This window comes from Mustela nigripes, chromosome 15 (genome assembly GCF_022355385.1).
Source record: "Mustela nigripes isolate SB6536 chromosome 15, MUSNIG.SB6536, whole genome shotgun sequence".
NCBI classification, from domain to species: Eukaryota; Metazoa; Chordata; class Mammalia; order Carnivora; family Mustelidae; genus Mustela; species Mustela nigripes.
In genome coordinates this window covers 14,818,686-14,836,622 of record NC_081571.1, presented here as the reverse complement: position 1 = coordinate 14,836,622, position 17,937 = coordinate 14,818,686, and the positions used below count along the sequence as shown (strand labels likewise).

The 17,937-nt window shown below is 41.5% G+C and overlaps 1 protein-coding gene across 1 annotated transcript in view; it reads right to left on the bottom strand.

Moving 5' to 3' along the window:
- Positions 1–599: 599 nt before the first annotated feature.
- KL (klotho) overlaps positions 600–17,937 on the bottom strand; it is a 40,452-nt gene continuing 23,114 nt past the window's right edge. Inside the window, exons 2-5 of the mRNA XM_059377513.1 lie at positions 10,842–11,352; positions 9,613–9,881; positions 3,422–4,523; positions 600–2,883 (exon numbers count right to left, since the gene is read on the bottom strand). Coding sequence (XP_059233496.1) covers positions 2,546–2,883; positions 3,422–4,523; positions 9,613–9,881; positions 10,842–11,352 — 2,220 coding nt within the window. The 3' untranslated portion in view covers positions 600–2,545. The remainder of the gene's footprint in view (positions 2,884–3,421; positions 4,524–9,612; positions 9,882–10,841; positions 11,353–17,937) is intronic.

The following is a 17,937-nucleotide window of genomic DNA, read 5'->3' as shown; positions in this document are numbered from 1 at the left end:
GAAAGGAAAGGAAAGGAAAGGAAAGGAAAGGAAAGGAAAGGAAAGGAAAGGAAAGGAAAGGAAAGGAAAGGAAAGGAAAGGAAAGGAAAGGAAAGGAAAGGAAAGGAAAGGAAAGGGGTGAAACACCCAGGACTCGCGAGGGGAATATTACAAGAACTGACGTGGAAGGAGGGTGGTGTTCTGACAGGAAGTCCCGCCTCCTGCCCCACCTTCCTCTTCCCTCCTGGGGTCTGGACAGACCCAAGGGGTGCCACCCCTCCTTTCCTGCGGTGGGAGCCACCGACCTCTTCCTAAAGGCCAAGGGTGCTCGACCTTAGCATGCTGCCCTCACTATAACTGGGTTGGATGGTTTTAAGAGGTCATTTCTCTTTGAGGCTTTGGTGTCTGTTTGTCTTTTTCAGCTCTTCCTCTATTTTTCTTTCTCTGTGTCTGAAAGTCTCAGCTCAACCACAGGGATGGGCCTGGGGCACCCTCCATCCCTGCCATCTTTCAGCCTCGCTGTCAGACCCACCACTCATATTCTGTGTAGTTAGGTCAACTCAAAAAAATTGTTTTTAAAGAAACGTATCTGGAAGCCAGTTATATGATTATAAAGGAGGCAAAGTTGCAGGCAGATTTATTACAATACTTCATCAAAAGACCGAATTACTTCCATCCACACTCAAGGAAATGAAAATGATGTAGCAAGAAAATTTTTAAACATTTACAGTAATTAACAATAAATTAATCCAAACAATAGGAATGGTTAAATAAGTTGCAATAAATTCATAGAGTGCGATCACTTTACAACTAGAAATCATGCTTTTGAAGACTAATGACAAAAGAAACACACATGATGAAAATTAATAAAGATACATGATTATTTACAATATGATCCAACTCCATGCAAAGCAAGATACATAGGCTCTATTATTGGTAGTGAGATTACAGGGCATTTTTTCTCTTTACATATACTTTCTATGCTTTTAAATTTTTTTACAATGAACATTTATTACTCTTAGAATCAGAAAAAAATATATACATAGACGAATCTATTATTCTCTAGTTTCTATTTGTAATAAGAAGTCCAATTTTTAAAAGAATACCAACAAAAGCTTATCTTTCATGGAAAAAAATCATACCACCTCTGAAGATGATACATAATACAGTACAGCATTTTATTATACACCATTACTCTGTGTCAGCAAGATTAGTTATGCTTGATATGATAGTGGTTTACCTTGCCTGATATGATACTGGCTTATCTCTAAAACAAACACTGGGATCATGCACAGCAATAGTGAAACAGAAAGACCCTTGTCTGAAAATCAGCAAAACTTGTTTAAGGGGCATTAAAGGATAAGACCTCATTAGCCCTTTCTAGAAATCAGTAGCATGTTTCAGTGTGAAAGTTCAAAGCAAAACTAGTTCAGAGTTAGTTCCACAGAAGTTGCAGCCAAAATATTAAATAAACCTCAACAATCACAGAGACAAATCTTCCAGGGTTATCAGACCAAATGCTTTGGAGTCTATGAAGAATTAAAAAAAAAAAAATTCAATTCAAAGAAATCTTGCCACATTCTAAAGAACAGCAAGTGAAGTCACTCTTCACAGGGTGAGTTATTATTTCATTCTTATTTGCTCAGGAAAGGTCACATCATTCATTGCAAGGAGTGCTCTAAAATCAAAGGGTTATAATCAAATTAATCATAATATTGCTCATAAGTACTTTTTTCTCCTTTCCTCTTCCTAGAGCCATATAATATAATGCATTTCACGATCGGTTTATGCTTCCTGAAGAGCCCAACATCTCATAATTCATGTTTATTTTTCTGCAAACATTCAAAGTCCTCTATACGCAGACCCTTGACAGGGCCCCAGTAACCCAAAGCCCTCATGGACCGAAGGGCCTGGAGCGGGCCTTGAACGTCACATAAAATAAAGTTCTATCATTTGCTCTGCTAAACATATCATTAACCGGATACATAAATTAATATTAGCAGCATTTGCTAGAAACACTGCTTTTAAAAGGAATGTTGCTGCATAGGGCCCTTTGTCATCTCACCTCTATTCTGCCATTTCTTTTTCAAGGGAAACTTGGTTCAACAGAGATCATTAAGCGTATCATGGCAGTTGGTTACTTGAGTATGGTTACTGGGGACTTAACTTTTATTCCAAAGTCTGCAATTATTACTTCAAGATAAACACTACATTAAGGAATGGGCACTGATAAGGTCATTCAATTCCTGTAAAAAAAAATTACAAAATGGTTCCCATTTCACATACGTTCGTTAGAGGATGTTGCAGAAATCATGGCCCCTGACACTCACTGATTATCTTCCAAACAAACAAACAAAAAAGAACAAATCCAGGCACTATTCACATTATTCAATATTTTACAATCGCTTATGCTCATTTCCAAACGTCTGTCCTATGCCATATAAAATTTTCTTGAAAGTCGGATAAATGAAATCTATAGTTTCACAACACTGAGAAGTACAAATGGTTAAAAGCTGATGTATGCACATAATTATTTCAAAATAAAAGAATAGAAAAAGGTCCAGGACTATTTATAACTTCTTCTGCCTTTCTTAGAGTAGTAGAAAATTAAAGAAAGAGAAATAATAAAAGCAAAAAGTAGGAAAGCGATGAAAGCCAGCAAAGACTTTCGGGTATGAAAAAAGCTGCATTCAGAGCACAGGGTGAATTCCTCTGGACAAAATCTTCCCAGAGTCTTGGGACCGGGGAAGCCATTGTTGTCAATAATTTTCCTGTAATGTTTCATGGACGGTTTGGGCTCAAACTGATTTGCTGCATAATGATAGAGGCCAAACTTCGGAGCTGAGCGATCGTGAAATGAATAAGCAAAGTATCCACAAAGATTGATACCATCCAGTATGTAGGCTAGAAAAACAAAAGGACAGAATGGTTGTTAAAATATTTTTGCACACAACACTTCACTCTTACACAGCATTAGGGAATGCATCATGGAAACTTTCAATACCATTTAATAAAACTAAATTAGGTTTAACCATAAAAGGCTTCTTTCACGAGAGGACAAATATTGAGCTACAGTCAGCATAGTAGGTTTTATATAATTCAACCTCCCGTGATGAACTTGGGTTCAATCTGTAAGCACACGAAGAAGGCATGAGTGCTGTAATCCCATCTGAGATGGGAGACAAAGAACTCCACGCTTTTACAGGCCCAGAACAGGTGTTAGGGAATTTTCCACTCTTTTTCTAGGGTCTCCCACTTTTAACTAAACTCCATTACCCCTGGGGAAGAATATAGGTCTATCTTGGACTTGTTCAGCATGGCAGGGAACAGATAGCACTTTTCCTCGGAGAGCGATAGTGGGTGTATATGGTTGAGCGCCTATCGGGCATCACACCCTCAGGGGGCCATAGGCTTCGAGGTGGCTGTTTCCGGGACCCCTTACCTTTCAGAGCCTCGTTGACATAATTCTGCATGTAATACACCCTCAGCCTGTCCTGGGCTGCGAGCGGATCGTCGTCTATGCCGTTGGCTATTATATACATGGGAAGGTCTCCATACTTCAGCTTCAGCCAGTTGAGAACTTTGCGCAAGCCCCATGGCACCACGGCCACCTGACCTGGAGAGTTGAGCCAGGTGATGTCGGTCATTTCCTGCACTTCCAGGTAATCGTTGTATTTCACTGGGTCTTCTTTTTCCCAGTCAACAAGGATGGTGGTGTAATGGCTTACAGCCAGAAAGTCAAAGGAGCCCCGGATTAGCTTTTTTTCTTCCTCTGTGAAATACGGGAGAAGGAAATTGTTTCTTCGGTCGAGCCAGTCCCTCATCACACGTGGATAGTCCCCAGAGCCGAAAATGGGCTCGGCCAGCCAGCCGATGTCAAATTCCAAAACCCTCTCGGCCACTTCTTTGTCCTTTAGGGAGAAAGGGCAGGCGGGTTCGATCCAATCGGCCTGCAGGGCTATGGATATTTTCCCCTTCTGAGAGCCCCTGAACTTCTCATCGTACACGCGCCAAGCCAACGCGTGCGCCTTCAGCAGGTTGTGCCCGGCGCTGTAGGTCATGTTGCGCGTGTACGGCTCGCCCATCGTGATCCAGAACTTGACGTGGCGGCCGAGATCCCGAAAGCACAGGCGGGCGTACTCGGCGAACGCCAGGGCGGTGCGGGGGTTCTCCCAGGCGCCGTGCCTGGCCAGGGGCAGCGGCAGGCCGTGGTGCGGGGCGGCGGGCCGCCAGAGCGCCACCACCGGCGTGATGTTGGCGCGCACCAGCTCGCTGACCACGCAGCGGTAGTAGTGCAGCGCCGTGTGGTTCACCTGCGACTCGTTGCCCAGCGGCTGGATCAGGGCCCAGTCCAGAGAGAAGTGAAAATGCGAGACGTGCATCTCCTGGAGTAAGGCTATCTGCGGCCGGATGGCCGCGAAGTCCACGCAGTAGGACTTCCGCCTCTTGGTCACCACCCCGTCCACCTTAATCAGCCGCTTACTGTGGTGGACATCCCACAGGTAAACGTTCGGGTCGGTGAACTGAGACAGGGTGGTGTCCACCTGCCGGGAGAGGAGGAGGCGTTAGCTTCCCCTGACCGCCCCGGGAGAGGAGTTCCGCGCGGTCCCTGCGGCGAAGCTAGCCAAGCAGGAGCAGCAGAAAGGGAGCCTTTCCAGCAGGAGGTTTAAACCATTTTTCCTCAATTGCTCGGCTCGTGAAGAATAAAAAAAAAAAAAAAAAATCCACTTTTTAATGCATATTTGCTTTACCTATAGTTCTGATTCTTGCACTGCTTCTTTAATGTTTCTTTTTTTTAAAATCTGGGGGGTGATGGGTAAGGAGAGCACGTGGGGTGAGGCGCACTGGGTGTTATAAGCAACTAATCAGTCGTCGAACACTCCATCAAAAACTACTGATGTTCTGTATGCTGGCTAATTGAACGTAATAATGATAATAAATGAAATAATTAAATAATTTTGAAAAGGAAAAATACAAAAAAACAAAATCTGATTTTTTTAAAAAATTATTTTATATGACAAACCTTAATGGTCTGTGTTAAGCAAGCAAAGTGCTTTTGAATGTTTGTGTTTTAATATAAGAAATCACCAATAATACGAGATTCCTAAATTTTTAGAAAATGGACAAAAAGATGAAACATAGAATCCGAGCGAGTTAGAGTCAGAAAACACAATGATATTTAAAATCAAATCATGAATCTTAAAATCACGTTCTAAATTGAAGTTTGCTGTAGGCAAAGAACATGCTAGATATGTGTAACTGTTGCTTTTTATCGGCGTTAGTGTCAAAAACATTAAATTCAATCTGATGGAGAAAGTGTTAGAGAATGTGGAAATGAGGAACAATATTGTCATTTACACATACTGGGCTATTTGAGCATAGTTTTAAAATGCTATTTTTCTGTGATGCTCACGAGACCAGTGGTTTTCAATCATCTGATGAATTAGCCCCCAAAATGAAAATGAGTATTTAGGAAAAGCAGATAGATTGTAAAATTGAACCACAAAATTCTCCCTCCACGTGTTAACCGTGGAGGAAAAGGCACACTCTAAGTTCATTCTAAGGACCCACTGACTAAACCAGTGCTCTCCTCTGAAACAGTCCTGTTAGAACAGGTGCCTGGGTTTGCCTGACCCTCGGAATACAAATAGGGGTCAAACTCTGGTTTGGAATCTCTAGCAGAGGTTTCTTTGCAAGTTGTGGCCGGAGCTGCTTACTGCTTCTCTGGAGGGCTCAGTGCTGTGTTTATAAAGGAAAGTAATAAAACACCAGCATGTCACAGGGAAATTGCTTTCTCTGGAGAACTGTCCCTTGTAGATCACCCACGCATGCATTTCCCCTAGTACTGTGGGAATGCTGTGAGAAGTACTTTTCCACTGTGATGCACCCACAAATCTTGTTTCCTCAGCTTTGCAAGAGAAAATATTTGCATGCTCTTTTGAAGTGAAAGTGTTCATAGCTTGAAGGAATTCTTTGGATTATTCTCACAGAGCTCTGAGTTAACTAAATTTGTAACTTTTCTACCACAATTTTCCTAAAACAGCAGCTTTTATTCAGCTCATCTGCAAACAAATATGAGAGACTAAGGTATAATACTTGGGGGTGGGAGGCATTTATTTTTTGAAAATCAAGACACTTAGAAATGAGCACTTGGGCATAATTCTATCTAACCTATCTAATCTATCTAACCATCATTAATTGGTTGACTTTTCTTAATAAAAAAAAATGAAAAATCAAGTTGAGTCTTTCAGAAGAAATGGGCATAAAGCATATGTTTAGTATATTATGGAAGAAATCTTCTCCTGATTGTGGCCAAGGTTAAAGAAGCTTTATGTCCCCAACACGTAGCAGTTAAGGACCTGTGTTTTCTATGAGCATTAGTAGTTATGGGAAAACAAACCTGTCATCTGGGAAGTTAGGTCCAGTGACAGTGACAGTCCACATGAACAAGCCGGAGGTTAGACTTCAGACAGGTGGTACCCTTAGTGGGATATTCTTTTTAAAGTTTTTTTTTTTTAATTGATATTAGGAATTTATTTGTATTAGGAATTCGAGATGTTAGCCAGGAGGGACGAAATGAATTTCCATGGTTGAAAAATTACTTCTCAGGACTTTAATATAATGTGTTAAGAGTATAGAGAAAAGCTTGTAAATTAAAACATATGCACACTCTCTTTGGGGCCGCCCTACAACAACCTTGTTTTTACTTTGCCAGGTAGTATGTTCACTTAGGAAGGGCACTGCCAAAATAAAGCAAGGCTCAAGGGGAAAAGCAAAGAGAACAAAAGAGCAGTTACAAGATTTTCCCACTAGAGAGCTTCTGCAGAAGTTCACCCACCATGGGTTTGAGAGGGAATTAGTTTGTGTGTGGTTGGTTGTGTGCAGGAGAGCCTGGGGAGTAGGGGGAGGAGGGAGGCTTCGCTACATGAAGGAGTAGGAACCCCCACAACAGATGAGATAAAAGGGCAGAGCAACCTCAGAGGAAGGGTCCAGAGCTGATGCGCGGCTGGCATCAGATCAAATTCTAACACAACCTCCCTTAAGGAGATGACAAAGCAATCCTCTCCCCTTCCTCATCACTGCCAGACATCTTGCTTCTGACCAGAGTTTCTCTGCTCTCTCTCAAGGAAATAGGTCGCACCCTTAAAACTTTCTCACTACTTACCAGTTCCCAAGGCAAGCACAGTCCAGGGATGGGGAACAGAGCAGGAATGAAGGGGTCCCCCACAATATCCCACAACTCCCACTGTCTGTACAGAGATGTTGGCAGAAAATTCTCTCCATGTAAAACTGAACTGCGAATTACCTGCCCAGGCTCAGGCGGCTGTCAGAAAACAGGGCAGAGCATGAGTCCTCAGGGACAAGGGATACAGAGCCCAGCTGGGAGTGGCACCTGGCAGGTCAGGAGAGAGAACGAAGACCAGGGACCAACGAACCCCCAGCAGGGGAGTAAAGAGGGACAGGGAGCTCATCTCCCTCCCTTTGTCCCCTTCCCCCGACCAGCACCCTATTTGAACCCCACCGTGGATCCCACTTCTAGGAGAGAAATTAGGAAAGGGAGGTTCTGGGAACAGAGGCTGAGGAAGAAGAGAGAAGAGGAGGGAGGAAACCCCCAAACCCAACCAACAAGGCAGAGCTACACCTCTCCCTCCTGTGCTCAGACAACTTTGCTAACAGTGTCCCAAAGTTGTCTTTTAAATGTAAGAAGGGACCCAAGTCTGACACTGCCCTTTAAACCAACTAGGTCTGCAAAAGACCTAAGAATAATATAACCCAGCAAAAAAAACATGTTAAGGATAGTGTTGATTTATTTCCTTATAGGTAAAGGATTTCCTTTTGATACTTAGAAGAAAACAGCAACCCATTTCAACCAAAAGACCTTTCCTCAGATCCAAGCATTCTTCTAAATACTTCTTTTGATGTGAAGGGTCACAGAATATGCCACCCCAAAATGTGACTGTAGGAGTTCAGGGCCTGCTACTCCAAAGTATGTTCCGCTGGTATACTGATTATTTTAAGCTTCAAGCACTCAAAAAATAACAAACACAGGGAAAGGCTTTCTCAGAACTTCCCTTACCTGTCTAAAGACAGATGCTCCAAAAGGAACTCTGTTGTCATCAGTTCCCTCCCGGGAGTTTCATCCCCCCAGGGAAGATGGAGTCTTGTCTCAGAATTGGAGACCAGAGGTCACCACAACACCCAGACACTTTGTCACAAGCTATTGTGGTTCCCTTCTAATCTTCTAAGGGCCCATTTGTCTTTCCTAAAAATTGTTTATTCTTCCCTAAGAGACCTATATCCCACCCTACCTTCTAGCCTTTTCTATTGAGATGGTATTTAAACCAGAATTCTAAGTCACCTCAAGGAGTTACACATTTTTCTCTGAGTAACTCTCATGTATATGGAAACTATACATGTTAATAAACTTCTATTTGTTTTTCTGTTGTTAATCTGTCTTTAATTATAGGGGATCTCAGCTAAGAACTCAGAAGGGTAGAGGGAAGCACCCAGCATGCTAAATGCCATTGTTTGTCTATGAATACCAACCTTTGTCTCTGTCTTGATCTTTTTTTTTTCTTTTCAGCATAACAGAATTCATTGTTTTTGCACCACACCCAGTGCTCCATGCAATACGTGCCCTCCTTAATACCCACCACCTGGTTCCCCCAACCTCCCACCCCCCGCCCCTTCAAAACCCTCAGATTGTTTTTCAGAGTCCATAGTCTCTCATGGTTCACCTCCCCTTCCAATTTCTCTCAACTCCCATCTTTATTCTCATACTATTTAGCAGGACCCAACCATCACCCTGCTCACTTAGCACCCTACTCTGTGCACTTTGTTATATTATTTGTGTATCCAGCATTTTCCCTCAACAGACCTCTTTGAAAGCAGAAATCAACCTTACTCATCTCAGTGTGCACTCCCCTCAACCAAACACCCCCAGTGATTAACAGAGGGCTTTGTACACTAAGCATCCAATAAGTGCCTACTAAAATATTCCATCAAACTCTAGAAAACAAATCCCTTTAAGATTGGAAAGTTAAAAATACTATTGAAGATTGCCTAATTTTAAGTGTTCAGTAAATGTTGGTTGACCATTTTGAAGAACTTCCTTACCATTTCGATGACTAGTTCTAAAAATGAAATTTGGGGCAGTGAATCATTGGAGCAAAGGTTTTCATTGTGGAAGTGCTTCTGCAACAGCACGCAGCTCTGCCTCGGGAGAGCTCTGCCTGGTGTTCCTGCCTCAGGATCAGCTGCTCCACTGAGATCTCAGAAAATTTGGAGTTCTGTGTTACTTCTTGTTTATGGAAGAACCCAACTGCTTTAAAAAGCATTGAAAACCACCAAATTAAAAGGGAGTATTTTATCTTTTTACTATCTTTTCAGATCTTAAATATTCATATATTTTTAATTTGTTCCTCTTTGGGGGCTGATTTAAAGTGCAAGATGAAGCTAGGAAGATTTTTGGAGATAAGTGTGCCATGTTCCAAAATGCCCTTAACGTGCTCACTCAGGAACCACGTCTGGCCTGAAGAATGGACAATGAGCCATGACAACCTAATAAGGAAGCACTACTTACTAGTGATAGGGCTTGGTGACACTGCTGATTGGTTTTGTCAGCTGACTTACTTGAATGTAGTTGTCAACAATTCCCCAAGCAAAGTCACAGGGAAATGTCCCTTCTAGGGGTTGATTTTCAGGTAAAAGAGGGAAGCCATTTTTCTCTATCAGCTTTTGGTAGAACAAGGCTGACGATTTTGGCAACAGTTTCTTATCCTGGCTTAGAAAGTCGACATAGAAGAGCCCACGTCTGATGCTGTAGCCTCTGTGCCACTCGAAGCCATCCATAAGAGACCATGCCGTGTAGCCAATGACGTCTACCCCATCCAGCTTGATGGCTACAAAGAGAAGAGAGGATGAGAACAACTTGACCAACCCTGACCTGGGTACCAGCCTCATGACTCAAGAACACTTAAGGGGTTTACTACTTAGGGAAATAAGTTACATATAATGCTTATTGTTTGGTAAACCAGTGACCTTTCTTACTAATAGAAAGCTATCACACCTGGACAATTCTACAAATAAAAGTCCTCACAAATAAGATGATCTCCAATACGTTTTTACTTGGAATATTTTTATTTCCAGTAGGCGGTCTTTGGGCCTGAGAAGATGTTTTGTTCCATTTTCTATCCTAGCATTGTGGCTGCTGCAATAAATGAACTAAAATCTTTAAAAGCATGAACTATGCAATTTATTCTTCAGGAGATGTTAGTATTCTTTTTTCTTTAAAAATTGTTCTATTCAGGGGTGCCTGGGTGGCTCAGTGAGTTAAAGGCTCTGCCTTCGGCTCAGGTCATGATCCCAGGGTCCTGGGATCGAGCCCCGCATTGGGCTCTCTGCTCAGTGGGGAGCCTGCTTCCCTTCCTCTCTCTCTCTGCCTGCCTTTCTGCCTACTTGTGATCTATGCCTGTCAAATAAATAAATAAAATCTTTTAAAAAATTGTTCTATTCAAAACGAATAATAAGAACCCCAAAACATGTACAGAGATCTAGATACCCTGAGATTTACTTAATCCTTAATATAATCTAAAAATTTAGAGAAGTAACTCTGAAAATAAAATTATTTCACACATTACAACCCAGTTTCTCATTTCCAAAATGAGTTTTAAAAAATGAATTTAAGTTCCTCAAAGTCCCAAATGAGAAAGGTGTCACATAAATGCCTTCCTGCTGTTGCCAAAATGATTTTCTGCATTACTATTAAAACTATAAATTCACACAGTTTATTACAGATCATCTGAAAGATTGTTTTTCCTGTGGATTTTGGCAGGAAATTAGAATTTTATCCCCACTCCTACCTTTTAAGGTTTCCATTATGAATTTTTTGAGGTAATACATATATTTAGCATCATCTCTCTTGGTGGTCCCTGAGACAAACCAGCCATTTTCCACAATAAATATTTGAGGGTGGTTATATTCAAGGTCAATCCAAGAAAGGAGTTGCCTCAGGCTGGGAGATTCCAATTGGCGGAACTTCATGTGAGGGTCCAATAACTGAAAACTCAAGGTTGGTCCAAAAGAAAGAGCAAAAAAGTCAGCTGTTCCCTTGATGAACTTTTTCTCAGATTCAGTAAAATCAGGCAAAAGAGATGAAAGATTATTCTTCATGCTGTCAGGATAGTCGCCATCAATAAATATGGGTTTGGCAAACCAGCCTAGGACAAAGTCAAGAGATTTTTGACATTCTTTGATGCTATGGTCGGTCATTCTTCGAGGATTGATCCAGTGAGAGCTTAGTGCAATGGATACCTGGCCTCCCTGAGTTGGACGGAAAGAAGTGTTGTAGAGATGCCAGATTTTGGCATGAGCCTATAAAAGAGAAAAACAATGGTGAATCTATCTATGATTGGGAGAAGAAATACAAAACATTTTTGAATCTGCAGCTCTGTTGGTATCTGTTTCTCATCACGTCTAACCTCATGAATAACCCCACAATGTAAAAGTCACCTGGAAACAATAAATTATTGTCGAGGTGGGTCAGCCCACAGAGAGCTGCTACCATGACTGGAATTGTTTCTATTATTTTTCAGTAGCCAATGGAAAATATGAATTTCTTATCTTGAATGCAAAGTGATTATTCATTCTTCAAAAAGTTAACGAAATAAGAATTTGTTATATCCTACCCTACTATTTAATTGACTTTAGATTATGTAATTTTCCATTAGTAGGCTTCATGAGAAGAACCAGTCCTGCATTCTGATCACACCAGGAATTTCTAAATAGGATTATATATATATATTTTTTATCCTAAGAGACTGGGAGTTTTCAAGTTAACTCAAGTTGTTGGAGTCAATTTAATATTTTGTGTTCATGCCTCACAGCTAAAATTCTAACACATGTTCCCACAATCTTTATTCTTCCCTAAGAAGAATCAACACAATAAATTAAGGACCAACTCCAACATCTAACCTTGGCCCACCCTCTGGAACTCTGGGACAGTGCTGCTTTCCCATAGGACCTAGAGTGCAAGGTACAAGCCAAGAACAAGAATCACCCAAATGCAGCTTCAAAAAGATCAGATGTCCATTGTTAGTCAGTGTTCATCTGGGAGTTTCTTACATCAATGAAATGGGCTTTGCTTGCTTAAGATTAGCTTCATACTCCCATAATATCTTACTGACTTCTGATAGCTTATTTTCACTTGTTTTCCTTCTATTTATAAAGACTAATGAGGATTACAGGGTTTTTCCTCCCTTTCTTGAATTAAGTTTCTCTTCACTTTTGCATTCCTTGATTTACTTCCCCTATTTTTCTACAAATGCAAATGCTGTTTATCAGCTTTTGACTCCCCTAATATATCCTCCCTGAAAAACCCCATTCCAGTTCTCTGTTTGACTCATTCTCCAAAATGATCATGCCAATTTCATCCCACTCCCTGGGCCTGAAGAAGCTCGTTCGCTCAGAATGCCAAATATCCTCTTCATCTTTCCTAAATATTCTTCTCGTGGTTCATTTCGGTGCAGGTGTCCAAGAATGATCTCATCACTGTTCTTATGAGTTCAGCCAAATAGTTCAATGGAATAAAACAGTTTATGTCTAACTTTCATTTTTAGTTTCTTGGTAAATATCTACAATGTTTCATTCCACTGAATATATGTTTTCATGACCTGAGGCAGCTACCCATATGCTACAAAGGAAATGGAGAATAAAAACCAAATCAGAAGAATAGTGGCCTTTGCCCAAGGGGTTCAGGAAACTGAGGCTCAGTCGTGCTGGGCTGCTGGCTTTGTGACATCTCCCACCTTTATCTTCCTCACCTCAGCCACTTGACTTCTGTCTTCCCCATTGTCAGGAAATCTCATCATGTCATTTAACAGTTAATCAGAAAAGAAAGGGAGGGGGCGCCTGGGTGGCTCAGGGGGTTAAAGCCTCTGCCTTCAGCTCAGGTCATGATCTCAGGGTCCTGGGATCGAGTCCCGCATCGGTCTCTCTGCTCAGCAGGGAGCCTGCTTCCCTCTCTCTGTCTCTGCCTGCTTCTCTGCCTACTTGTGGCCTCTATCTGTCAAATAAATAAATAAATAATCTTTAAAATAAATGTAAGAGACATATAACACTTTGGACATATTTAAAAAAAAAAAAAAAAGAAAGAAAGAAAGAAAAAAGAAAAGAAAGGGAGGAGCTCAGGCTAGGCCTCAGGATGGAAGACCAGGGCACTTTCCTAACTTGGCCCAGTTGAGGCCCACAGACCCTCATGTCCTAAATCTAGCAGACATACCTTTACAGAACAAACACTGCGGTGGACAGCATAACGGTCCAGGTAAGAGTGAAAGCAACCCAAGAACTTCCTGATCTGGGTCAGTTTTGCAGGTGGCTGAAGGAAGAGTCATACAACAGAAAGGCCTACGCTAATGGGCCACTCCTCTAAACCTGGCTACTTTGACACAGCACAGAGGTTTGGCGAGGCAATGAATGCCCTGGGCCACATGGAGGTATACACATGGTCTTTAATGTCAGATACAATTCCTGCTCCATTACTTTTTTTGTGTGCCTTTAACCATGTTACCTAACGTGGACAGGTGAAACTAACTTCCTTGTGTCTCTCACAGAGTAGTTATGAGGAATAAATAATTTATATAGAACACCTAATGCAGAGTTCGCATATGGTAAAATCTCCATGCATGCTTACTCCCTCTCTACCTAAAGGATGAGCAGCCAAAAAAGAGAAGTCCAGCCCATAAAGCCTGAACACCACCTGCTGAGGAACTCAGTCAAAGAACAGCGAAGTGATGTAGTGATACCACCTGGACTTTGGATGAGAAAACACTTAGGTTTGGATCCCAACTCCCCCATCCATTACCAGGGTGAGCCTCAGTTACTCTGAACAGGTAGGAATAGAGGGTGTTCTCCTGCAGGGACACGATGAGGATAAAAGGATAAGAGGCAAGTAAAACTGTCTGGTAAGTAGTTGATGATTTTAGAGAAGTATAAATTTGTAGCATTGGGAAGTTAATGATTAATTTTATGCGTCCACTTGCCTGGACTAAGGGACACCCTGCCCCCCAGGTAGCTGGCAAAACATTTGTCAAGGGTTTAGCTAAGCTGTGCCATGGTATTGCTGCCTCAGCATCTGGTTTTTTTGGCCAAGTGGCCTGCAGGAACCTTAAGTGACACCAGGTTCCCCTGCAAGTGTGTGCCCCAGTCAGCAGCTTGCAGGGTCACAAGCAAATGTAAGTTCGTGATATGACCTCCCGATCCACCCTTGTGATCACCAGACTCCCCTTCCTCTCTGCACCTGGATGGCTTAGGGGCCCTTTAGATAGACACCCGCCCCGTCTGTGGGGCTTACCAAAATCCTTTTTTTGTTGTTTGCATTGACCAGTCTGGTTCTAGCCTAGGAACCTTAATAAAGGCATGACTTTAGGTCCTGACTCTCTCTTTGTCTGCGCTCTCCCCACAGGGCCCCTTAAGGCCCTGTACTTTTTCTAGGACCTATGAGTCACAAACTCTTTATTTCAAGTTCTTTTGTGGTCAGTTGTTGAACTGAGGCTCACCATACAGCCCTGTGTTCCACTTAACAAATATTAATTTAACAAACCATAACAGCATTATTTCTGGGTGTGTCTATGCGGGTATTTCTGGATGAGATTAGCGTTTGAATTGGTAGGCTGAGCAAATAAGATCAGCCTTACCAATGTGGCCTGGCATCATCCAATGAACTAAGGAGCTGAAGAGAACAAAAAGGGGAGGACAAATGAATGGTTTCTCTGGAGAAGGCAAACTAATAGAGAAAGCATCTTGGATGTCACTTGTCTTAACCCCAGTGACACTCACCCCACCCCCCAAACCCTACTTCATCTCTTATTTGACTGCTCTCTGCAGCAGCCCAACTTGAAGGTCATCATGCATGGCAACTTCTCCAGGAAGTCCCCCACCCACACCAACCTGCCACACCCAGCTGCATGTCCCTCCTCTGGGTGCCCTCCGAGTCTTAGGTATACCTCTCTTGCATCACCTATCACAGGTGATGACACCTTCCTGCCCAGACTCCCTGGGTGTTCCCTCATCCCCTCCCTGGCACGTGGAGGTCCCAGTGTCTGTTGAACTGAACTGAAGCTTGTTTCATTCACCTCCAATCCATGTTGGAGTAGTTGAGTAATCAACTACTGTAAGGCCAAGTGTAGGAAGGTCACTGCTTAAGGTGTGGCAACAGCGAGGGATGATTAAGAGGGACATGGCTGTGTTTGTGTTTCCATTGCTTTCTAATTATTCCACGTACGTTCATCTTATGTTTGTTATTTCAAGATAGAGATTTAATAAAGCTATTTGACAAGGACTCAAGGAAGTAATTAAGGGCATGCATAAGAATGTTCTCCTACACACTATTTCTAAGAGCCAAATATTGAAAACAATTGAAATGTCCAATATTCAAAAATATTCATACCATATATACATGTTTGAACACATTATGGTATGACTAAAGATATACTATTATTCAGACATTATAAATAATACAGAAGAATATCCATTAACATGTCAAAACTGTATCCAAAATACTAACTGAACAGAAAAGCAGGTTACAAAACAGTAAGGAGAGTTTAATGATATTTTTTTTTTATCAAAGAAAAACACGTACATAAAAACCTGGAATGACTTATAAATTGTCAAAGAGGTTTTGTAGCAGGATTGCAGCTGGTATAATTCCCCTCAATTTGCTTATCTGTATTTTTTCATTTCCTACCATACACATGTATTGCTTTAGAAGTAAGAAAAAAACCTTAGAATTTAAGAAAGGAAAGTAGCTCAGAGAAGCCGGATGGCCAGTCCTACTGAAATGTCCATGATGGTTATAGGAAAGCCATGATCTAAATAACCCTTGCCTAATTGTTCTCTGTTCTGCCCTACAGTCTCTGCCTCAGTTCCTGAGTCCCAGACACAAAGCACCCTGTGCGAAGGTCTGAGGTCACCGGGGCTTTTACACCTCCATAGGTGTATCTCTCCCAAGTTTTCCAATCCCCCGTCCCTCCAGCTTCACCCCACTTCAAAACCCAGCTCAGCCATCACCCCTCCGGGAAGTTTTCCCTGACATCTTCCTTCTCTCTGCCCCTAAGTGTCCACTCCATGTGTCTCCACAGCTGACCTCTCTCAAAGACCATCACCCTATTGTGTTGGATTCATTGAAGTGTCCAGATTATAGGGGTTTCCAAGACATTGACTGGGTCTTTCAGCTCTCTCTTCTCAGATTATAGCAAAGTGTCTGGGGGCAGAATATGTATAATGAACAGATATGGAGGAATGACGGCTGGCACTAAGAACCAGATCAAAGACTTTGGGACAGAAGCAAACATTTTTCTGATCCAGAATGGGAAAACTTTCTCCTAAGATAACCTGGGTTGTATTTTCTTTCTGAGACCTTGAAAGACAGAGAGCTTTCAGGCACACCCCATTAAGAAAATAAATTAGAAGGAATTTGGCTTGGTAGGCCTCTGAGAATAATACTGCATTGTCTCAAAATGCACTAATGACCCAATGTGGGGCATAAGACACTGGTGTGTGATATCCTCTTCACTTCCTTCCCAGCCTCAGTGTTGATTTTGAAATCTACATTCTGAAAAATCTATATTCCCTGGAATATATATGCAGAAATCCTTGAAATGATTGGAGATCAAACACAACAATATTATTTAAATACACCAAAAATGAGACCAGGTGGCAATACTAAGAGATGACAAAATATACTTTTAGGTCAAAAATTGTTGCAAGAAACAAAGAAGAACATCACCTATAGATAAGGGGGTCAATCTATCAAGAATATATTACAATTATAAACACATGCACATCAACAAGAAAACAAAGGTAATGAAGCAAAAATTGATACAACTGAAGGGAGAAATACATAATTTGATAATAATTATGGGAGACTTTAATACTCTACTTTCAATAATGGACAGAGAATCTAGACAGCAGGGTGCCCGGGTGGCTCAATCAGTTAAGTGTCTGCCTTCAGCTCAGGTCATGATCCCAGGGTCCTGGGATCCAGTCCCACATCCATTTCCCTGCTTAGCTGGAAGTCTGCTTCTCCCTCTGCCTCTGCCTGCTGCTCCCCCTGCTTGTGCTCTCTCTCTGTCAAATAAATAAGATCTTAAAAAAAGAAAGAAAGAAAGAAAGAAAGAAAATCTAGACAGCAGATCAACAAGAAAACAGAGGCCTTGGACATTATTATAAATCAATCAGAGCTAACAGACATATAGAACAACCTGCCCAACAAGATCAGATACACATTTTTCTCAAGTGCACATGAGACATTCCCCAGAATTGACCATATGTGAGGACACAGAACAATTCTTAATAAGTTTTAAAAGATTGAGATCATAGAAAATATCTTCTCTAACCACCATGAAGGGAAATGAGAAATCAATAGCATTCACAAATATGTGGAAATTAAAGAACACATTCTTAGAAATCAATGGGTCAAAGAAGGAATCACAAGGAATGTTAGAAAATACTTGGAGATGAATAAAAATCAAAACACAACATGCCAAGACTCATGGGATGCAGCAAAAGTGGTGCTCTGAGGAGATTTTACACCTGTAAGCAACCACATTAAAGAAAGAACTTAACCTTCAAATCAAGAACTTAACCTTCCACCTAAAGGAAACAGAAAGAGAAGAGCAAACTAAACCTACAGTTGGCAGAAAAAAGGAAATAATAAAGATTAGAGGGGATTTAAACAAGATAAAGTATCCAGACAATCATCTGACAAATTATCTAGACTAAGAAAAAGAGAGAAGACTCAAATATTAGAATCAGAAACAAAAGTGGGGACATTACTACTGATCTTTTCTGTATATCTACCTCCATAATAAAAGGATTATAAGGGAATACAATGAATAATTGTATGCCAATAAATAAGATAACCTAGATGAAATGAACAAATTCCTAGAAATACCCAAGTTC